Genomic DNA, 25,043 nt, shown 5'->3' with positions numbered 1-25,043 from the left:
AATTTTGGAGGAATTCCAGGAAGAATGTTCAGAGGAATCCTCGTAGAAACTGCCGATACAACTACCGGAATAATTCTCAGAGGAACTCCCAGAGGAATGAAGGAATTCTTGGATGAACTTCTGGTGGAACTTCTGGAAGAATTCCTGGAGGAATATTCAGAGAAACTCCTGGAGGATCTCCTAGTGGAAATCTTGAAGTTTCCACCGGAATTCTTTCAGGATTTCTTTGGGAATTAATCAGCGGAATTTCCACGGAATATTCTTAGGTATTCCACGGTGCAATTTTTCAGAAGTTTTTATAAGAAAAAGCACGTAATTATCTGTAGAATTATAAGGAACAATTTACAGAGGAGTTCGTGGAGGATTTCTTGGAGTAAATCATGGTGGAATTTTCGTATCAATTCCCGGAGAAATTTATGGTGGAATTCCTGAAGACATTGCCGAAAAGGTTGCTGGAGGCGTTTCTAAAGAATCCCTGACAGAATTCCGGATAGAATGCCTAGAGCAATTGTCGAAGGAATTTCTGGAGAAAGCTTGGATGTTGTTTTTTCTGCCAATTTTATAATAAATATTATTTCAGAGAGGATTTGTTTAGAAATCCAGATGTATGGTCCTAGTTTCTAAAACTCATGGAAGAATGTAGGATTTTTATAATAATTGTTAGAGCCAATTTTATATTCTTTCTGAATACTAAGTTCGTTGATAATTTTCTCACTTCATTTAAAAATATCTGATGAGCAATAAATCATGCATTCTTAAGTCCATTATTGTTTTAATCATTAGGGTAATTCGCCAAATGTTGAACGGCTAATTTCTTCGCCTATTGTTGAACGCACGTGCATTTCTTATGGGAGTCCAACAATAGGCGACAAAATTAGCCGTTCAACATTTGGCGGTTTCCCCTATAATTGTTAAATAAACGCAGAACATACACGTTCATTGGCGTTGCGTTTTATTACAAAACGCTAACTTGAACGCCCAGCGCGACGCGACGCGCAACGCGCTATTGTGATCCAGCCTTTACTGTTGGTTGTGAATTTGGTTTCAAAGTTCCTGCTTTACGCAAGCGAATTTGGTAGACGATCTGCTCGGGAGAAATTACTTCCTCTGTCTCCGGGTAAGTTGATGAGAACTCTGATTTTTTATCGATGATTACCGACGTTGGTGTTATCCTTATTAGCCTTCGGGATGACTATTCAGTTGGCGTGCTTCCATCTTCCATTCGCAAAGTAACCTAATACTATGCTCGCATTGACGATCTGTTACGGTCAGCCCCTTTCTTGGCAGGTGTTCCGAATTCGATCCTGGCCGGGAGATTTCCAATTTTTCAACGTGCGGATGAATGACTTCTTTTGGTTTTACTAGAGCTGTATTAGGAACGGAAGGGGTTGAAGTACGAATTTGATCAGCTGCATTTTTCACGGCGGCCGATGTTCCAGACGCGCCTTACTCTTCATTGGGCAGCATAAAACGCTGTTGCAAATGCTTCGGCTTTGTGTGGTGGCCTGACTACAAGATTATCGTTGACTTTTTTCAGAGTGCATTGTTATTCCGTGTTCTGGAGGTTGCGGGTCAACATCCAGAATTTTTGTTGTTTGGGTTTTTTATAACATTTGCTTATCGCGCTAATGACATTGTTTAGACTTTAGAAGGTTGAGCACCGCACTAATCAACGGGTCCCGACTCCGAACTTCTTCTTTGGAAAGATTCTACGCCTGAGAACTGTTGAGAAAAATGTTTCAATCTGATTAATTGCACTGTGAAACATAAACAATGACAATTTCACCTGTCATAAGACGAGTTTATACAATCCCATTGAATTCCACCACTTAATTGTATCATGACAGATACGTATTTCGACCTCAACAGTAAGGCCGTCTTCAGTGTCTCGTACTTGACTCGACTTGGACTACGAGACACTGAAGACGGCCTTACTGTTGAGGTCGAAATACGTATCTGTCAAGATACAATTAAGTGGTGGAATTCAATGGGATTGTATAAACTCGTTTTATGACAGGTGAAAACATTCCACTAAATAGCTCAAAATAATTTTCTTATCAAAATGACAATTTGCCATTCATTCCAATTCTGATAAACAAGATGTCGTTCTGACATCTCACTACAGACAAACGAAATGACGACTGTCAATCCAATGTTAACTGTGGAAGGACAAACTTGTATTCAATCACATCTTGTATGCAATAAGGCACGAAGAGCTTCTTGTGGCAAACAAGAAGCATTACGAGTTGCATTGAACTAATCGGTTCAGACCGAGCCGGTGACAAGCGCGGTGTCATCATCATCAATAGACATAGACCGCTGTCATCATTGAAACGCAGTATGAAAAAAAAATTATAGCCCGGGACATCCTGGCTACGATCTGGCGATGGGCTAAACAATAGGATGTCAATAGCCTGGTTCAGACACTAATATACGATACTTACACACGTTAAAATGTGAAACAAGAATGATAGTATCGATAAATAACCATGTTTAATATAAACCACCCATATTGAAATATCAATTAATTACCTTAAAATCAGAGAACAATCCGAGTATTATTTGGAAGAAAACATTCTCAATAAATGGTTATGGGCCCAGTGGTTCACTGGCAGTAACGGTCATACTATACCGTTGAACGCAGACTTTCTATGGACAGGTGGACGCTTCTGTACTGGTGGACGATTCTGGATTCTGGATTTTGGAGAGAAATCAGAAGACAAGTCTTCGGCGAGCAGCAGTGGACGCAGGAGCGGTGGCTACGGGAGGGGCACTCTCGAGCGCATCATGCCGAACATCGGCGTCCTGATCGGCGGGAACCGCGCCAATATCTCACGTAGGCTAATTTTCCACCCTGGAAGTGGCGAATAGAGCATAGGTTGGCTTAATCTAAATTGGCTAATACGCTGGTGAGGACACCGATAAAAGTAAAATATTGTGCCCCAGCTGAGGGCAAATCGGAAGAGAAGAAGAAGAGGATGCTGGGCTAGTAGCGATCGATGCAGCTCAAAATAGTGACTTTAGTGACCAAAGCTGACGAAAAAAAGACGAAAAAAGTGACTTTCAGTTGCAGAAAAAGTGACCAAATAGTGACTTTCAGTTTCAGTTGCAAGTTCGATGAGACGAAATCAAGCTTTTTTGATCGAATGAGAATCTAGAATCTAGAATAGTCTTCAGAGCAGATCAAATTTCTACGCCACTGTAAGTGAGCGAAACATGGTTATCACTCATGAGACCTGTTTTTCTTTTCCGGCAAAAATCTGCGTGCATGTAGCGGGCTTGGTAGTCATATGGCTACTGCTTCTGCCTCATACGCAGGAGGTCGTGGGTTAAATCCCAGGTCCGTTCCATTCTCCTACTTTATATCTTTCTCTTTATTCCTCATGTTCTAGCAATCGCTAGAACTGGAAATGGACTTCCATACCGTTTCCATTACTATTCCTATACCTCCAACTTGAGTATTCTATCAGTAATCTGCTAGAATTGGAAATGAACTATAGAACTCGTTTCCTACATCCAATTAGAAATTCCACCAGTTACCTTCTCCTATCTATCAAATTGGCAGCTCGTTAACCAAGACGGACCCCTGCCTCTCCAACCTAACCCATAAATTCCAACAAATTCCGCATGAACTCGTGGCAAGTGCAGAGGTATATTCGGCTTGCAGTGGGCGAGTGATTGCATCATCATTTCCTCCCCCTTCCCTACATTGACTTGCATTCTGACGTGGCAGGCGCCAGTATGACCTAACAAATGAGATCACCAGTACTTGTACATTGAAGATGTGTGCTAGTCCCAAGCAAACATCTGTTGGTTCCCTGTGCAAGAACAGCTGATCTGGTCATAATGGAGTAGCAACTACGAGCAGTCAATCAAGCTCAAGCTCAAGCTCAAGCTCCGGCAAAAATCTGCGTGCATGAGAATTCTCTTCTTGTGAGAATGAGTGAAAAGTACGTTCACTTGATTAGCTGAACTACTACTTAAGAATGATGCAGAGAACTCTACGATTTGTTATACTGCCGCTAACCGCAAGTCGAGCACATCTGTATATGGACGCCCATATTCAGATGTGCTCGACTTGCGGTTAGCGGCAGTATAGGTGTCACGTAATTATTGGAATTTTAAGTACAAAAGTAACAACAGTACGGATCGTTTTGGTAGAAAACGCAACAATAATTATGAAGATTCAAGTATAACGAGCCTGGGATTGAACGCACGGCCTGCAGGATCATGCTCTCTGAAATTTAGAATATTTACGATGTTTGCTATGGAATTCGATAGCGCATGCAATTTTCGAAATTGGGGAGACTTGATTCTATCTCTATGATATCTATCTCTCTTTTTAGAGCGCCTTTTCCTTCCCTTCATTACATCTATCACATCTACAAAAATAAAAGCTGCTTGATAACAATTTATATTTTCTTGGGTTTTTTTGCCAAACTTCTCAATTCTCAAGGATTAAGTCTCCTCAACAACTGTGGCAACAACTCAAAATCCAATTACATATCCTAAAAATGCGGTGGGATGTTGGCATTTTTATTAGTGAAGATATTATTTAAAGCTTTGTGCTGTGAAAAAATGATAGCATTTTGTCATTATTAGGAGAATTTGTTCAAATTTTGCGTGGCCACTTAATAACATCTTTGGGAGAAACAAAACACAGTAAACAATAGAGTAAATAAGGTGGTCAATCTAAAAAAAAATAAATCGTCAAATAACGATCTTCTGTCTAGAGGATCTATAATAAAAATACGCTATTATAACAATACTACTATTATAGTTCTAGGTAAAATAGCGGAGAATTAGGTCTCCCAAGGGATCAAGTCTCCCAAGGAATCAAGTCTTCCCACCTTCCCCTACTGTATAAAGATTAAGCTTTAAAACAAAATCGAAATCAGCAGGTCTCCTGCTTGCATGACTGTATACCAATTTATAAATTGTGAAACACCTTTTGTTAGCTGCCAATAAGAGCAGCAAGTTAAATGATTCCTTTCATTATTCATTCCTGCCAAGATCAAAGCATCATTCGACGGATACATAAAGCTTTATTAAAAGAATCTTGGTCAGTAGTTTGAGAATAGTTGAAAATAGTGACTTTTTGCGAGAAAAAGTGACTTTAATGACTTGAGGTCGAAAAAAGAGACTATTTAGTGGTTTGCCCGAAAAAAGTGACCAAGTCACTATAAAGTGACCCGCTACCAGGCCATCCTTTATGGAGCGTTCAAGCAAGCGAATAGAGGACGATGTTGAGGCTCTGGACGAGAAAGTCATGCTCGTGAATAACGAGGTCCTTAACAAGCTTCTGTGACTCTCGAATATGCGAAAGAAGCCATGGATGTCTTGGTGAAAATCTACGAGAAGGCGGGAACCGCTGCCATGGTCAGCATGAGAGAAAGGTTATTCTACATCAGATACCGCAAGCGTAATACGTTGAAAGAAATCTCTGACGAATACGATCTGATAATCAGAGAATTGGAGAGAATGTGATCTGAAATAACTCAGGAAGAGAAAGTCCATCTCCTATTCAGCGCTATACCGGAACATTATAAACATGTTAAAGGAGCGTTGCTTGTATTGTCCAATCAAGAATTGTGCCAGAGTCCATGACTGACATCAAGCGGATGTTCTTCGACGCCGAATCTGGGGAAGACTTCCAGAAGCAATCCCGAGACTTAGCCCTAGCCTCGAACTACCCGATGCTTTGGATGTAACGAGGTCGGTCATTTCAAGAACAAATGTCCACTAATGAAGAAGTTCATCGCCAAGGAGAAGGAGAAATACCTGAAAAACAAGAAGAATCAAAAAAGATCGATCGCCATGACTAAAACCAACGCGACAGGAAGGCAGGAAGTTTGAGAGGACGCGGGTAAGATTCATTGTAGATTAAGGAGCAAGCGACCACATGGTAAACGATCCAAGATCTGGAGAAAATAGTGAATATTTCAACAGCAAAGTCTGGAGAAAGCCTTCGTGCTACGAAGATGGGGAAGATAAAGTTGAAAAGCATTATCGGGAGAAATTTTATAAAGAATGTTGAATTGTACAATGTGTTTTACATTCCCGAACTTGAGGAAAATCTCCGTTCTGTAAGAAAAGCTAGCAAAAGCGGAAATAGGGTTACTTTCACTGAAGAATCATCTTTGAAAATGAGGGCGAAGTGGTTGCACTTGCTAACGAATACAATTTGCATGTAGCCCTCATTAGGAGGATTTGGTGATGCTGATTTTGCAAATGATCCAGATGACAGAAAATCATTATCTGGATATGCATAACTATTATATATCAATCTCGTTTCGTGGTCAATGAAACGGCAACCAACAATCAGTTTATACATTAATAAAGTGGAATATTGGATCTGCCTTGACTGTCATCCCGATGGTTTCAAATGCTCGCGTCGAAGTTTTGAGTAAGAAATTTCTTGAAACACTTAGTTATTGTGCTGCCTCCAGGAATCAGTGATTACAGCAATGTCGATTTCGTGGTTCTCGAGAAAGTGTAAATCCACAGTCTTGTTCCGGATGAAACATCGGTACCAATCGACTACCTTGAATGAGCTGAGATTGATCATTATAAATGTACTTGATGATGAACTCACAAAAAGCGATTGCCTTCGCTTGGCAATTTGAAATTCTGGCACTAGCAAGCTCCTCAACAGTAACAAAGTTTGACAAACCGGGGTGAGAGTTTTCCTAGACAACTTGAGAATACGTAGGATTGGATTTTGATTTGCTGCCTAACAGATGGCTCAACGCTCAGGTCACCACCCTGCGGCATGGAGGAGAGTACAGGTACGGTCGGAACCTCGGCAGAATTATTCCCGGGGGATGGTCTTGTCCTCTTCTTGGTAGTCAAACCCTGTAGATTCTTCTTCTTCTTATTGGCATTACGTCCCCACACTGGGACAGAGCCGCCTCGCAGCTTAGTGTTCATTAAGCACTTCCACAGTTATTAACTGCGAGGTTTCTAAGCCAGGTTACCATTTTTGCATTCGTATATCATGAGGCTAACACGATGATTACTTTTATGCCCAGGGAAGTCGAGACAATTTCCAATCCGAAAATTGCCTAGACCGGCAACGGGAATCGAACCCAGCCACTCTACCTTAGCATGGTCTTGCTTTGTAGCCGCGCGTCTTACCACACGGCTAAGGAGGGCCCCCAAACCCTGTAGATGCTTGAGCCGATTTGGAGAGTTCTGGTAGTTTTTCTATAATTTGGCGGTTGCACTTTGAGAACGTCCTCTTCTTCTTTTTTTCAGTGGCTCTACATTCCAACTGGAACACTTGGCCTGCATTTCAACTTTTCAACAGTATTCTATTAGCATTTCCTCAGTTATTAATTGAAAGCTTTTCTATGAGTATGTATCTTGTGTGGCAAGTACAATGCAATGGATACACTATGGCCGAGAACATCCTAGACCGGACCGATAATCGAACACGCCATCTCCGGATTGCCAAACCTACTCCTTTGCTCGCAAGGCTATTAGAGAGACCCCATACTTTGAGAATGTGATGTGAGGTTTGGTTTTCACGTTGATCTAAATGCGATTTTTACTCACTCTTAAGCGGAATTCATTTCTCCTCATCGACGTCGCGGAAGGATCAACACTTCCTAAATAGATCACCATCGCTTGGTAGTAGATTCTCAGCACTGGCTGTCTTCGTTTTCAACAGCTGCATTTAGTCACCTCACGTCCAAAGGTTCCTGCTTGCCTTTTTGTACACAGTATTTAATAGATGATGTATTCCATACGATATTGAAAGCCAACTTGCAGGATGACTAACATAATCACTGTAAAGACGCTTTCTTCATTTTTCAACGTGTAAATGCTAAGTTTGTCTGCTAAGCTCACTTGACGTTGGCTTCATCCATTCTTTCAAAACTAGGTACTTGTTGCAGAATCAGAATATTATGGCCAAAGCCATGGAACTGAATGCTCTTAAAAATAAATACTACATGCTATAAAAATCCACCTCTGTTTCAATGAAAAACTGATAGGATATCAAACAACTTGGAAAAATACTAACTGTAAAAAAATACTAACCTGTTGAATCCTCCATCACTGCTGCTTGTTTTACTGCTTGAAGAGAAAAGTCCTGTTTCGTAGCAAGTCTTTACAGTAACACTGTGGAGAAAGAGAAAAGCAGAAAAGAAAAACATTGCATGTTAAAATAGAACCAATGTTACAAGGTCAACGAACTGGCTGCGCTACCAGTCAGTGGTGCTATGATGGTTCTAATCTAGTTTCAGCTCGAGTGGTCGTCGTCGTCGTCGACATCATCATCGCCATATCCTTCACCATACCACACCCATACCGCGATCGGCGATGACTTCATACACATCGAATCACGATCCCCGTCAAACACGTGGCACTCACTTCTAGGCAAAGATGAGTGTGCATCATCATCGCAAGCAACAACATTACCACCAGCGGAAGGCTGTGTGCTAAGAAAACAGCAAGAAGACATGCAATCCAATCGTATGCCGCATCAGCATCATCGGTGTGGTGCGGTGGCTGATGGAGGGCCACATGATGTGGATATGCGCGGCGCAAACGCGTCGCAGATGAGCTGCATGTGTATGTGCGTTCGCGGCTTTCTATAGATGGTTAAAAGACCAGAATAACTCGTTGAGATCAACCATTACGAGCTATCCAGACCGAGTGGAAGGAGATTAAGCCTATTACAACCAGTTAACTAGCTTTGTACTATGACGGTAGGTGCGCGAGATTCCCCTTGGCGCGACGCTGGGGAACGGCATGCAAAACGTACAAAACGGTCAAGATTCGACTATGTGGGCAGTAGGAATTTGAGTACACACACTTCGGTAGATAGATATGCGATCCTCGGCAGCAACAAGATGCGGAAGAGTCGAGCTTAGCACACAAGTTCCATATGCAGCCAAGCAGGTACCCCATTGGCAGCATTGTCTTAGTAAGATGAGCAGCACGGATTATTTATGCTTTCTATCCCAATGATTTATGGTTTCTATCGTTAGGTTTGTTTGTATAGTGCCTTCTTGTGGGGCCTTCTTGACCGCAATGTAGGACGAATCGGGCCAATCGTGGATGATACGCGCATCCATATCAGAGTGCGTAGATTTTGAAGCAACTTTTAGAATCACGATGCAGCGCATGCGCACTAGTTATGTTACAATGGAATTGTTCGGCGATTAACGAACCCCTCGGAGATAACGGGTATTGGACGGTTACGATTGTAAGCTGTCAAAGCGAGATAAGCGATGAGATATGTTCTGCTCCGTTGCGAATGTGGGTTATGTTTGCTGTACTAACATGCTCAATATATGATACATTGGCCTAATTTTTATCACTCGACAGACGCAATTGTTGTCACAGTCTTTCTATTCGATTTGCATTTATGTTATGTAACCGACAATATGCCTTGAAGTGCAATGTTTTCGGAAGTACATACGACTGGCACGTACATCTGAAAACTCTTTTCGATCGTCGAAAAGCGGTAATAAACATGAAATTGTAACGTAAATTATTGTGCCACCCAGTACACATTCCCCAGCTGTTTTCTACCTCTATTAGGCATATTAAGGTACACCGGGGCAAGTTGAAACGGTTTTTTCAAAGTTGAAATTCGAAGTACTGTAAAAAATCACCCTTTGATATATTTTGAATCCGTTTGCGGTGTTTGCTAGTTCGGGCCAAATATTATACATAAAAAATGCGCAGCATTAACAAACTTTTTTATAAATATTTTTTATATTTAAATAATTTTCTTATATGCATCGTTTCAACTTGCCCCGCGAATCGGGGCAAGTTGAAACACTGCGTTATATCAAATATATTATATTAACAATATAGCTCACTCTCGTGCAATACTGGCGACCCATGCTTTAGCGTATGTGGCGCCACCCGTGGCAGAAATGCAACTACTACACGCTAAAATTTAGCGCATCCCTAATTGACGCAAGTGGTGTCAAATCTAAATAGCAAGAGTCCTTCATGAAAAGGACGGAATGACAAAACTGTGGAATCGATACAATTGTTTTACTAGTTAGTTTATCATAAACATGGTCAATCAACAGGAAGCGTAAACTCGATTTCTGAAGTTTGGTCAATTCCATCCAGCAGAGACGGCCTTTTTTATTTTTGTTGGAGTGTGACACTGCGACCAGTTCCTCCTGGCGCGGGGTTTATTGCGGCTCATAACAATACACCATGTGGGATTTAATACCTAAAGCAATATTATTTTATGATTTTACCTGTGCTACGTGAATTCGTGCCCATCAAAAGATACACAGTACACGCCTGAAAGGGAGCTCTCGATACTACACACTTAATTTTTTTCACCGAGATCTCAGCATTTTTTGTTTATTTTCCCGAGGTGGGCACCGCCGAGTTTCAGCAAACATGATTTTTGCCGAGATCTCAGTAAAAGTGACGTTTCAGTTGCTGAGATATGGTAAATATGTTGCTGAAAATCAGTAATAAACCAAATTTTATGCCGAAGTTCAGTTCTGAAATTTACTGAGCTACAGCGGTGCCCGATTTTGCCGAGCTCGAGAAAGAAAAAGTTAGTGTGTACACATCAAATTAAATATGTATATGCTGTCATAATGCAACAAGTAAATTTTGAACAAGAAAAAACAATCAACGTAGGGGCCACCTGAAAAGACTAAATTTTGTTGTTTAACTAACTCAGGTATATCGCCTTCAAAAATTTTATTGCTGAGTGTTTCGTTTTTGACTCACACTGACAGCTAGACACACACATTTTTCAAATCCATTTCTGCTGTTTTTCCCTCTCAGGTACACGCTATTCTGAGAGTACCCAGGCACAAGATAGATTTATCCGAATTCTGCGTCGTCTAGTAGAGAGTTGTAAAAATCTGGGTACACGTCAAAATGAATTTGTGCCATTTGTACTAAAATCTGGGTAAATTAAACTTCACCACATTCGAATTTAACAACATGCTTCTCGATGAAAATCTCTCCTTTTTTATCGAATGCAGCAAAAATAAGGTAAGTATAGTGAAATACTTTATGGAAGTCATTCCTACTGCGTTCAATGGATGAAATGCAGTCAGTGAAAAGGGTTTATCTCTCAAAGTCTACAAACTTAAAATAAATCGCCGAATTCGGTAAAATTTTACCGAAATCTCAACAGCAGAACTGTTCGGTAAATAATTTAACTGATTTTCGGTGATTTTGACAGTTGAGCAATGGAAAAAATTACAAAAAATCTGTAAAATAAATTACCGAACAGTTCTGCTGTTGAGATTTCGGTAAAATTTTACCGAATCCGGCGATTTATTTTAAGTGTGTAGACATTGAGAAATAAACCCTTTTCACTGACTGCATTTCATCCATTGAACGCAGTAGGAATGACTTCCATAAAGTATAATACGGTGAAATGAGTTAAGTGTGTAACCATTTAAAAAAACCCAAGGATTAAAACGTCGATTTGACGAATCTGATAGCACTCCCACGCAAACCAACCAACACGTAGGTGAATGCTTCTGCTATCTGTTGCTTGTTTTGGTTCGTGTGGGAGTGCTATCAGATTCATCAAATTGACGTTAGAATCTTTGTTTACAAAAGCAGAAAAGTCTTTTTGAAAATTTGATATTGATTTTCAGGAGAAACGTCACATCTACACGCTTAAAAGATAATGGCCAAAACAAGTTTATCGACCATTTCAGATAACAGATGGTGCTGTATTCACTAGTAAGGTTGTCTCTATTTTGATGTATGGGGAAGAGCGAAGTGACCTATATTGTTAATATAATATATTTGGTTATATTCAAACGTAAGCTAATTTTTCCGTATTAATAACAAAATGTATGTACTCAGTGAGACTCAAGAAGCACGAGGTTGGAGAGGTGACTATAATACTGCCAGGATTCGCATAAGAGTCCCATGTAGGTTTTTGACGATTTTGATTTTATTTTCAGTAATTAGCTCAAAATTGTCTTCTGTTTAAGAAAAACTGATAAAATAGTAGGCTTTGTTCTAGAAATTTGAAAACAAACCCCGCTTTTGTTGTCTCATCTTGATATTTACTCTCATAAAAATCAGATTCCAGATTTTGATAGGTACTATTTTACACAAAAAATAAATTTAAGTGTGGTTCATTTAATTGTGGGACAATTGACACGGATAAATACGGATAAAGAATATTATGTCAATTTTCTGGAAAGACACCATTTTTTTTCAATTTATTAGATTTTTTTGTATTTCTCCATGTAAAACAAGTTTGAAAATTCAACAGCAAAATACTCAAGTCAGCGAAACTGACATGGGACTCTTATGCGAATAAGGGCAGTGTACAACAAAGTCACAAGCGTATTTTCAGAGACCAAATTCTGGAGAACGCACTGCGTTGAAAATTTATCAAATTGATTTCTTCCTACTGTGACCACTCGGATTACTTTTCAGGATACTTCATTATTTGGTTCACTTGTATATTGCGCAGTTGATTAACTCGGCTGTGGCTTCTTCATAACTACATTAATAAACCAGCCATCACATCGCTCATAGTCTCATAAACTCTTCGATTAGAGAAATAAACAGCTGAGGTAGTGAAAGATGTAGTTAACGAAATGTTCACATACTCTATGTTTTATTTTTCTGAGAGTCAGTGCTCAGTAGATTAAGAATCTCAAAGCTGCAGTTTAAACATGACCCCTTTTCATTCTAGTGGAGATTGTAGGAGGGTTGCGTTCAGGACGGAATGAGCGGAAATTTATTAAATTTACGTTCAGAAGTTTGAATGTTTTCATAAATTTATGTTTTTCGAATGTATGTATTTACGGACCATGTTGAATTCTGAAAAAAATACTTTTAATTGCGAGGGTGACGTTTTGAATCGTTTGTTTCAACTTGCCCCGCACCACGCATTTCTATTTGCCCCGATGAGTTGAACATGCAGAGCAATATCAAACAACCAAAATACAAAAATTAAAACGGGTCTTTCATTGATTTTTCATAATCATTATGCTTATTCAACATTGAATGATCACCCACCGTGAAAATTTGATGAAAAAACTCTTCCAAACACCGTTTTGAGACCTGTTTCATTGACACGTCAAATAGTTGGTTTGTATTTGGCAAAGGGCGAAAAATAAACAATGGCAGGAATTGCTTTTGAAAGCTGCAATCTTACGGGAATCGCAGTCAGAAGCAGCTTTTAGACGAGTAGTTTGTTGAAAAAAATTATCAGTGCATTCGGTCCTTTCCTATCTGAATTACAGCTTCCGTTTCAACTTACCCCGCATTTCAACTTGCCCCGGTGTACCTTAACGTTTTTATGCAGTTTTTATAATTATTTAGACATAATTGATTGAAATAATGAGTTAATTTAATATTTTTGTTCTTTGGGCATGTCTTGTTATTACATATACAAACACTTTTTCTAACAAAGCGTTGATCGATTTGTTTGCAACAAGTTGCATTCGACGGGGAATCCCCATTATTTCCTACTGAAAATTCGGTCAGATTGGACTATGGGATCAAAATTTATGGCCAAAATATTATTTTTTGTAATAAACGAGAAAGGCACTATTACCGCTAGGGTGATTAATCAGGATTTTTTTGACTGTTTTTTAGGGTGCCCACAAACGAACCTCAAAATGGAAATGTCCAAAATCAAATTTTCTAAATTGTCAATTTTTTTTTCAAATCGATGAAATCACACTAATTTCTTTACTAGTAGTAAGGTTATACGTTTAGCTTTCCATTGCTATGCAAATGTCGGCATAAGATCAACCAGGGCCAAAGTTATGGACCAAACGAAAAAGGGTGCCCACAACCGAACCTCCTCTCCTAATATTGTAGGGGTTGTTCGTATTGACTTCCAACTATTTTGTCTTGCCGACGTTGCCGTTTCGCCGAAAAGTTGAGAAAATGCCTCACATTGTGGAATAATTGCTCACAAACGAGAGGAGAGAGGTGAGAATTAGGATGTGACAAGTAGGGAAGTGAGATGTGAGTTGTGAGTAGTTTAAAATAAGAAAAGAGATGTGTGTAATAAGAAGCGAGATTCCCGCTGTGGCATGTGACTTCTCGCATATTTCTAGAATTTCTAACTTCTCATTTTTCACATCTCACTTCTTACTGCTCATATCTTACTTATCATTTTGTTCCGATTTCTGACAAGATATGAGTTGTGAGAAGAGAGAAATATTAAAGGATGTGTGTAGTAAAAAGTGGACTTCTGACTTCTCATTTTTACATCTCACTTCTCCCTGCTCATCTCTCATTTCTGATTTCTGATAAGTCAGAAGTTAGAATCGAGACGACGTCAAACGGCTTTGCTCTCATTTCTCACTGCTCACGTCTGTCTTCTATCTACTCACCCTTCATTGCTTATTGTCTGACCTCTCACGTCTAACAACTATTCGAAAAAACGGCATTCGTTCAAATGGTCCTGAATAATATAAACAAATTGGAGCTCACACTAAGCCAATTGTCTGTACCCAATGGTTTAATTGATTTCATAGAGATATTTTCCTCCGCGCTACGCTGCGCCGTCAACAATTTTTGACGTTACGCCACGTGAATACCTATTCAACGAAAAAAATCCATGAAAAAATCCAACTGTCCATCAGCATAAATTCCGTAAAATTTGCAAAAGAAATTTCTGTAGAGTTTCCCGAGCATGTTTCAGAATGCTTTCGGAATGCAAAAAATAGGGAAATTCCTGACGGAATTTTGAAGATTTCCCCTAGGAAATATCGAAGAATATGCCAAGAAAATCCGAACAATCTTTAGAGGATATTTCGAAGAAATTAGTTTGCTGAGGAGTTTTCATTTCATTTTCATTTTGCAGCGTTTGGTGGGGCAATGAGAGCGCAAGTTAATCTAAGGCCGATAAGAGAGGGTAATGGCAGAAGAGTCCACTTGAACGCCGTGGGGTAGGATAAGGATGGGGTAAAGTGAGGTTCGGATTTGGAATCGACTCGACACTAATGCAAAATGTAATTGAGTGCAAACTAGTCAATGATCAAAGGTTAAAATGATAATTTCAAAAATTCTAGTACAACGTTTTTCTAGTTTTGTAAAAGTAATGTTTAAAATGTCTTCTTATTTGCCCTGGAAGCAGCTGATGTGGTTTGAAAAGTCATATAGTCCATTTATAAGTTATTTATTAAAAATATAAAAAAATATTGCGTATTAATGTTTTATTTTATAACTTTGCAGAATGATAATTAATTAACTTTGTTTGTTCTGGGTGTAGGGTATGCGTTCGTCAAATCACTTTGTTTACCTAAGTCATTGTTTAATGTTCTTTAGCTGTGTCGACACTACAAACTTAATGTAAGATATATCATGTATAAGTGGAAACTGTTAAAGAATTTAGTCTGTTCTATTATTTTTTTTCAGGGTTGCCTATAACTTTAAACTGTTCTAACAAGTAGCTTTATCGTTGATTAATTACGGTGATTATCTATTAGGTTCTAATCAAGGCCAGCTATAGGATTCACTTTTCGGTGGCAAATTAAAGCTTCATCACGCGTATTGCCTATCTCTTTGTAAAAATTATCGAGAATGAAGCTGTTATAAGATTGTTCATATACCATCATTATAATGTGTGGTATTTTTTATTATTGCTCTTCGAAGTGAGACAAAATAAAACTGGCACCACGTTCCTAGTTTTGAAAAAACTTCTACTCAGTGAATCCAGCAGTCGATTCCCTACGAATGTCTTGAATACAATGTTATTTAATAAATGCCTACCTAGCTAAATGTAAGCGTGACTACGAATCAGCGTCACAGGGAACGCATCAGAAAAGTATTGCCGAAAAGAAGAGAACTCACATCATTATCACTGATGAAAAAGGCCTCTGTCTGACTGCACTACCATTCAACCCAAGTAACCAAAAGCTTCACTGAGCTGCTTAAGCGAAAAACGTACTCTTAAAGGAACTTTTGGTTACTTGGGAAGGCTTCAAGACACTATGTCCGTTGGATCACAAGCACTGCCCATGATCGCATATTTGTAACAATCGACAAAAGTAGGCATGGGAGAAATGGAAGGATAATGTTTGTGATATGCATAAGTATGGAAATCTCAATAATTTTCTAAAAATTGCCAAAAATTATATAAAAACTTTTTCCATTCGAATTCTTTGGTAGCAACATTGACATTACTTGATATTTAAGTACGAATTTATCACGTTAATTTTTGTTCGATACATACGGCATACAGGCGACAGAATTCTTCAGTGTTACAGTTATGCGGTCATTTTGCTCAATGTTACAAAACAACTTGGTAGTTTTTTCAAGTTTTTCAGAACAAACCTCCTGATTTCATCTGACCTGCTAAAAGATCCAACAATTTTGGAACGATTTATAAGATAAACTCAAAATCGAAAAAATGCAAATGTTACAAATATGCGATCATGGGCATAGCACATACGTTAAATCAGTACGCCAATGCCAGATATGTGCCGCGGCAGTTAACAAGAATAGTCAACATGTGATACCGCCACGACAGGATATGTCTTTGGTTGCCATATCAGTGCTAATGGCGTAAGCCCACCCATCGCGGCAAGATCACATATCCGAGGGGAGGGAGTTTGCTGAGGAGTTTTCGAAAGAATTTAGAAGAATTTTCCGTGGAAACATCCGAAAGAATTGAGAAGAATTTGAGCAAACATTTGAAGAATTCGCCAAGAAAATTCCGAAGAATTTGTCGAGGAATTTCCGAAGAATTTTCCGAAAGTATTGCAAAGAATTATCTGAAACAACTTTCGAAAAATAATTCATCGAAATTTATAGTACTTTCTGGAGGATACAGTCAAACCTCCAAGTCGATGTTCTATGACTCGATATCGACTCATGAAAGCAAATTATGCCGGGTCCACGACGTTAGGAATAAAGACGTTTGGCATAAATACTTTAGGCAAAATGGACGTTAGGCATAACGGACGTTAGGCATAATGGACGTTTGGCATAAACCTGCCTTCTTTATGTCATGGACTGTTTTTTGGGTCATTTTATGCCTAACGTACATTATGCCGAACGTACATTATACCTAATGTCCCTTATGTATAACGTCCATTATGCCTAACGTATTTATGCCAAACGTACTTATGCCTAACGGGGTATACCCAATTATGCCTTATTAAACAATATTTTCTGGGTTACTGCAATGGACCCTTAAAAAAGCTTTCCAAACATTTTCTATTCATCATCTCGGTATTCCCATAAGTCAATGGTCCCTTCAATATCGACTCATGGAAGTTTGACTGCATTTCGAGAAATTTCCCAATTCTTTGGGAATGAATTTTCTTAGAAACTTCTGAAGAATCACCCGCTCGGATAATGACATGGCTATTCGGCCAAACAACCTAATTCGACGGCTGAATTTATATAACATATCCGGTCCTATGATCTGTTCGGCCAATTGATATATTCGGTTAAATGACCTATTAAGCCACGTTTGACACGTTTGGCTAATAACATTTCGCCAAAATTACCTGTTCGGTCAGAATTCATTTTCGGTCAAACGACATTTTCGGTGGAATGATTTGTTTCGCCTAAAATTTTTTCGGCCAAAAGACTTATTCGGTTAAATGGCTCTTTCAGCCAAAGGTGTTATTTGGATGATAATATTTGCCCTTGTTATCAGTGACGATTCCTTAACCTTAATCTACCTGTCCAATAAATTCTTATTTGCGAAATTTTTGCGCGTAAATGCATGTAATAAGTAAAAGTAAATTATGTTTACCTTAATCGACTTTGGTTATTTTCTTTTTCTTTTGGCCTGTTGAAAAATCAAAATTTAACATTTTTGTGTCGTTGAATAGGTAAAAAGTGAGGTTTCGATACGATACGCCGCTGCTCGTTTTTAGCCTAATAACCTTTTCGACCTGGTGACCTGGTCTAGTTCAGAGGCAAACATATGAATGTTTTTATTTGTCGATCTGATTTTGAAAAGTCGAAATGTGCGTACAACTTATAGCTTTGTTGATGTTAGACATAAATCTTTGGAAATAAGCTTCAGTAGCGTTACCTCGAGGTTCGGGTTTTCCCGGAAGTCACCAGAAGTGGTGTCAATACCAGAAAAATGTTATCCTACATTGATTTAAATTTAAAAAAACATTAAATTAAATAAATATTTAAAAAACCCTGATTAATCCACATAGCGGTGTTGGTGCCTTTCTCGTGCAAAAACAAATACTGAAAAATATGAGTGATTGTTTTTTATCGTGTTTTACGCATAGAAAATAGTATTTTGGCCATAACTTCTGATCCTATAGTCCAATCTGGCCAATTTTCAATAGCAAATAATGGGACAGGATTCTTAGTCGAATGGAACTTATTGCGAGTAATTCGGCCAATTCCAAAGTCCAAAAAGTATGTCTACAAAATTTTGTACACATACACACACACATACATACATACACACAAACAGACATCACCTCAATTCGTCAAGCTGAGTCGATTGGTATATAACACTATGGGTCTCCGAGCCTTCTATCAAAAGTTGGATTTTGGAGTGATCATATGGAGTATCATATAGTGATTACGTATTCTTAGTATACGAGAAAGGCAAAAATTAAAAAAAAATCCTACAATGTTATCGTACACAAATTTTGTTCAAGAAGAACCATGAAGCTTGATACGTCGCGTGCCATTTTATTCATTTCAAAACCGGATTCAAGTTTTTCATAGGGCTTCCGGAATCGGTTCCGGATGTCTCGGGATGGTTTCTATGAATTCTAAAAGGTCAAAATTGGCAATGTAGCAATTGTGTAGCATGTGTTTCAATATGTCTTTCGCAAAATATACAGTAGATTGATATGGCTCATGATACATGAAACCGATTCCAGTGTGTCCAAAAATAGTTATTATACTTCCAAAATTCCTTCAGAGGCATCGCAAATAAGATTTTTTCACGATTCTGGAAAGATGATGTTGGTACAAATAACGAATTCGTTAACGGATCAAAATTGTCCCAAATGTTCACTCGACATACCCCACTGGGATTTTGTTTAAATTCGGAACCGTTGACTTTAGGTGTCTGGTTGATCGACTTCAAAACTATGATATATTCTGGTTCTGAAAATTTCAAAACTAATCGGTCGAAAATTGATTGAATTAGAGCAAACACATCATCAAAAATTGGTTGCGCAAAAGAGTTTAAATCAACACTTTCAAACTTTTCATATAACTTTTAAAACTCAGAAATCTTTTGTGATTTTCAAGATAGCTCTATTTCAATTCCACGAAATTCTTTTTTTATATACATGCCAATAATGTTTGGCTCTTTTAAATCTAGAATTGAAGAAGGGCAATCAAAATCAATACCACGATTTGCTTCAGAATACATATGAAAAAGCATTCCTATCATTTCTTCATCTTCCATTCATGAGAACGTTTTATTACTCGCACATTTCGCAATGCCTTACATCTGGCATCCCTGGCTGAAGCGAATGAAGCGAAAGCACATCAACCGAGCCATACTACAGACGGCAAAAACTGTCGACGTGGGATCTTGCGCCAGTGTATGCTTCTATCTACCGGACTCTCCTCCGCAGCGAACGTGTATTTTTAACCGCAAGTGACCGGTTTCGTCTATACAATGTGACTCGCAGTCGCATTTCACGGCGTGGCTCTCATGTACCACATCCGACAATCGGCGGACGCCATATCCCATTCGATACCAACCTCAGACGACTGTATACTGATGGCTCTCCATGGATGAGTGGGAAGGTCACAGAAGTTACCTTGCGCGACGCACCGCCTGTTACCAATTGGGATCCAATCGAGGTAAAAGACCTCCAGTGTAACAACTACACTTGCAAAAGCAGCATGTGGAAGCGGACAGGAATGTCGAGTTCGAGTTCGACCAAATTTGGCAAACTGGTTCGACGATTCGGTAAATTTACCTGAGGAAATTATCAAGTTCAAAAAGGTCCCATTCAATGGCCGACGCTCATTAACCTGAAATGAATCCGCACATTACCGGTGAACCCGACCGAGCAGTGACACGTCGATAGTGATTACGTGATGTTTTTGTTTTTTATTCCTTTTCACTGCGCTACAAAGTGTGCTTGTGTATAATCAACTTTACTGCCTGCCGCCGGCGCGTACGAAAGACCGCACGCAAACAGTTACAAAGTTACCCCAGCGTACGACGTCGCCAGGAATGCATGCGTTCCGGAATTGCGATCAGGTTGAAATTGGGACGAATCACGTATCCACTAGCGATGTCGAGTGCATGGATGGTAAATCAAAACAGAGGAGAAAACCCAAAGACATCGTTACTGGGAATAGAAATGGACTGTTTCTATGGAATGATCAGCAACATGTGCTTGGACGGCTTATCAGTTTCTCGGAACGCATATTATCGGTGCGGTAACAGTGTTTAAAATTAAACAGCACCGTTTTGCGTCCATACGATGTAGAAGTGCTGCTGATTCGGCAGTCCATTATCTGTTTGCAAGTGTAAAACATACGTCCGGAGGTTTAACGGGTAGCGGAGAGAGTGGATAGTGCTAGGCATGACGATGATGACGCTAATGGCAACCATTCATAGCTGCTGTTTTGGCTTTTGAACGAAAATTAGTTGGCAAATAGAAGGTTTGTCCATTTGCGATACACAAACTGAGAACATGTCTTCAGGAGTCTTGCAATTTAGCACATGATAACGAAATGGTGTGTTTCGGTTTACTGATTATCAATCCAAACAAGGCATTGAAAAGCACTATTCCTTTTTTCTTATCGCGAACATTTTACAATTTCGTCCAGTAATCTAATCTATTGTGTCATTGTCAATCATTCCCATTATCGTCAGCGTTATCGAATTCTTGCTATTGTATTTGGTATATCACTAGTGGAAGAACTTGGCTTACCGTACACGAACAAGCCTGCTTGAGGGATGCAGTACCGCGAGGGCGGGTGGAGTGCGACTTTAGATTCAATTCAAACAAGTGCTGGAAATGTGATTTTGTTGAATGTGCGGATCTTGATAGATCTATTGACTTAGCTGTTCTTTAGAAAACTTGCTCAAATCCCTGATATTACTCTTTTGGTAACATTGCTGACTCTTGTTGAATGTTGAAATTTTGTTTAAGTTTTACTAACAAATAATCAAAATTACGCTCAAACCTATATTTTTCTGAGATATTGCTACTTGTTAGATGTTGCATATCTCAATAAGTTCTTATTAGTAAGTTTGTATGATTTCCAGAAATTTATTAGCCTTTGTTTACACAAAACAAAAAGTATCCCAAACGACTGCAAAAGTGAACAAAAATTATTTCCCAACGACCTTCAAAGGACTTTCAGTAATTTAACATGCATTTGGTTCGACTCAGTGAATTATTTATGCATCAACAGAAACAAAATTGATTGGATAAACAGTCATAAGTTTTCGATTTTCTAAACCAGTTGGCATTATTTGACGCTTTTAAACTTTTGTATATGTATAAAGTTGGAAGAAATTTCAAAAACCGCTAAAAATTATCGCGGATTGTGGGGTTTGCTCTTACCACCAAAGCACAGCACAACTTATCAATGAAAATAAAACACGATGAGACAACCACTCTTACTTTAACACTCTCCATCCATCTATAAAAAAAAATTGTAAATTGTAAATTAATAGTTACTTACTGTACTGTATGTGCCAAAGATCCGGGTCTAGATGGGAATTGTCTTCGTTAGAGCCTCCAGCTTGAATGCACTTGGCTTGCCGTTCGCTGTGGGGGTAATTGCGCGTCAGCAGTTTCACAACACACGACGGTACCGAAAATAAGTAGGGTGCAGTGACCGAGAAGAGAAAAAAAAACAAAATATTGAGCTTCTTCTTCCTGATAGCGCTTACTGTCTTGTTTTGCTTCGCTTTCTCCCTCTTTCTCTGATCCAGTTCAGTCTAGTATTAATAGTGAAAGGTCCCTCCACGAGAAGATCACACACAAAATGACCCTTGTCCAACAATGCTCATTGAGGCTACGTGTCATAAGTTCAGATCCAAGGCAGTCTTAGATCCGTCGTCGGCGAGAAAAAGCACGTTGCCGTCTTCCCGACAGTCATCGTTCGCGGTCAAAATATACGCACTATAATCACATCAGCATAGAAACCCCATTTCGGTGAGCGGAGAATGTTGCTGTTTTCCTATCACTGACCGCGGATGACAATTCGAATCGTGAACCGCACGAGGTGCACCAATACCGACCCGGACCGTCGTCGTCCGTATCACACGACGGAGAGAAACCAATTTTTGAACCGGACCGACCGACCGCACACACGAACCGCAGGATACACGACGACGACCAAAGAAATCGCGATACGGTTATATGGGCGCTTCAATGTGCTTCTGCTGCTATTCGCCGCAATATAAAAACACATTCCTCAACCCTGAAGTGTTGCCAGATGAGCATTATTTGCTAAGTTTGAATATTCGATGAATCACTGGTTTATAAAACGAATTCATACACATTCCATTGAGTTTCAGAGCTTTCTCGTCTACGATTCACTTCAATTTTCTTAATATTCTCATGAGCTTTTACAAAGTTTCAAAACCAGACGTTGTGAACATCTAGAAATCATTTCGGACTCTTAACTGACATCCAGATGACTTCAAACGTCTTTCCACTCACAACTTTATTTTTAAGAAATGCAGCGGCCTTTTTAGACTTGTTTAAGTTTGTAAACTGAGAAAATCCCTATGGATCAATGTAGAACTTCAATAATTTCAAGAAGTTACCACAAATTTGGAATAAATCAGTTAGCGCACGGAGAGATTTTGATAGCACTTATGTATATACGAAGGCCCTGTTTAATAATTCCATAATGGCATTTTTTTTTTCTTTACTTCCAGGTTTTACTTATGGGTCCTGTGCATCCCGAGTTTTTAAAAGTATTTTTTAAAAGATTTGTTTGGATTTTTAGTTTTGTCTGATCCCAATTTGTCTGATTTAATACAAATCATATTACTTTTTAACAATCTCTAAGAAAGATCAATGAATAACGTAATAGGTACAAAGGACAGACCTGTGATATTTGTTGGGATCGATCGTTAGCTGTGGACCAACGGAATGTCATCCAAACAAAAATTTCGTCCTGTTCCCGTCTCGATAATTCGTGCAATAAAAGGCTTGCCGGGAAAGTTGAATAAATTATATTCTTTAGCAGCACTAGTAGCTGAAGGGTCGATGTCCACGTAGCTGTTATTTAAGCTACGTACATGCCACGTCCACGCAACTACATTTGGAGCACCTAATAGTGTACTCACCTTGCTTGGACGCAGCGTGCATCCAGTTTGAAAATACGCTACGTGGGCATCGGCCCTAAATTGTTAAGCCTGGACCTGAACAAAAGTTTTGCTTGTACTATTACCAATACTGAGAAGAACTAACAGGGAAACTGCTCCTGAAATTCATCTCATGGCTCCGATATTAATCCCATCAAAAACAAAGCAATGGAAAACAATTTGATTTGTTTCTTGTTTCTGTGTTTTTTTTTCAGCAGTTAGCACGCATGTTGACGAAAAGAAGCGACAAAATTGGTGCTGTATTTCTTTGTTTCGCGATGAGATCGGGACAGTTCCCCTTTATCACTTGGATCACTTTTTAATTTGTCAATTTTTTTAAATGTAAAGTTTAGTTTGAGGTTCTTTGGAGCCGACATTCAATACCAAATAGCAGTTATTACTGTTGTATATGTTGACCACGGATAGAACTATGCCACTCCAAGTAACGCTTCTTAAATTAGGATGTAATGAGAGATTAGCATCATGCCAGAAAAAACAAAACCAGGGCAGCACTGCCGTAATCTGAAAAAGTAGCGTTTGCGCCATTGTAAATCCTGTCCACGTTAAATTTCGGACACTTAGACAATGTCTAATTGATTTGTAGCCATTTTATCAATTTGGACGAGAATGAAAACATGCTGAAAGCATCACATAAAGCTGAGAGATTCATCTGTTGTGTAAATTGATCTTCTCGGTTGCTTGTGAAAATTTAAAAAAAAATCGCATTGTATGATGGGTGTCTGAAATTTAACGTGGACAGGCTTTACAACATACATGTTTTCGATTTTTCTGTTAAAGAGTAGGATGAATACTACTCGTAAACACCATTTTTGGAGGTTCGTCCAAAGGAGTTCAGAAGGTCATTTGTAATATAAAAGGCACTGGACGTTTAATGCTTTAATGCTTCTAGTGAGAATTTCGCTTTCTGAAGAAAACACCACACTAGAAGGAAGCGCCAACAACACGAGTAAATGCCTGTCGACAATAGCCACACCGCCTCGAAGTCCACATTTTATGTTGTTTGTCTAAGTTATGTCGGCCTATTTCCTCCTGACCCCAGGAAGACGACTCTACCTAGAGTACATATCGTACCCATCAACAAATGGGCCGGGACCTACAGCTTTATTTCCTATCCTGTTTGTGTTGAACTTAATTTTAAAATTAAAAAAACACTTTAATAAAAAGTAAAAAAAATAATTATTTCCTATCCAAAGGAAGGCGTGGGCAAACATTTCTAGAAAATGACAACGACGCCGACTGAGATTGAACCCAGGCCCGCTGGGGTGAGAGACAGCCACACTCATCCAAGATCTACGCGCGTAATCGAAGCTGTTAGCTGTTTTAAAAACCATTAGTGTCCATTGTAATCTATAGAAGGAAATTGAATACGCATTCATGGACATTGAAGTGTTCACCGTCCCGTAATACGGTAGATCACTTTGACGTAGTGTGTTACGGTGTAAAATCTACCAAACAGAGCCTTAGCTCAATCCATTTTTTGATCTAGGATAGTGGTTCTCAACCTTTTTCTTGGGTGGTACCCCTTCAAACTTTTTTGTATTGATTTAGGTGCCCCCTATTTTGCTGTAAATGATAACAAGCGTAGACACCTAGAAACAGAGTGTAAAATAATCGAATTTTTTTGGTGAAGACCACCTTTCTTCACTTGTCAGCTCACTTCCAGGCACATTCATTTTCGGCTCTGGACTGTCAATATTCAGTTGAATATTAGTCATTGAATATTTATGCACATTCTAAAAAGCGATAAATTATCTGAAATCTGAACACGTTTTTATTGAGTAAAGTAATT

At 39.0% G+C, this 25,043-nt stretch overlaps 1 protein-coding gene across 1 annotated transcript in view; it reads right to left on the bottom strand.

Annotated features, from left to right (window-relative positions):
- Positions 1–22,261, bottom strand: part of LOC134218535 (vigilin-like) — a 31,393-nt gene extending 9,132 nt beyond the window's left edge. Inside the window, 3 exon segments of the mRNA XM_062697663.1 lie at positions 8,044–8,124; positions 21,595–21,680; positions 22,039–22,261. Of these exon segments, the coding sequence (XP_062553647.1) occupies positions 8,044–8,059 (16 nt within the window). The 5' untranslated portion in view covers positions 8,060–8,124; positions 21,595–21,680; positions 22,039–22,261.
- Between the last annotated feature and the right edge of the window lie 2,782 nt (positions 22,262–25,043).

Source organism: Armigeres subalbatus, chromosome 2 (genome assembly GCF_024139115.2).
Source record: "Armigeres subalbatus isolate Guangzhou_Male chromosome 2, GZ_Asu_2, whole genome shotgun sequence".
In the NCBI taxonomy this organism is placed as follows: domain Eukaryota; kingdom Metazoa; phylum Arthropoda; class Insecta; order Diptera; family Culicidae; genus Armigeres; species Armigeres subalbatus.
Note: the sequence above shows the minus strand (reverse complement) of the source record. Positions and strands in the feature narration are given on the sequence as shown.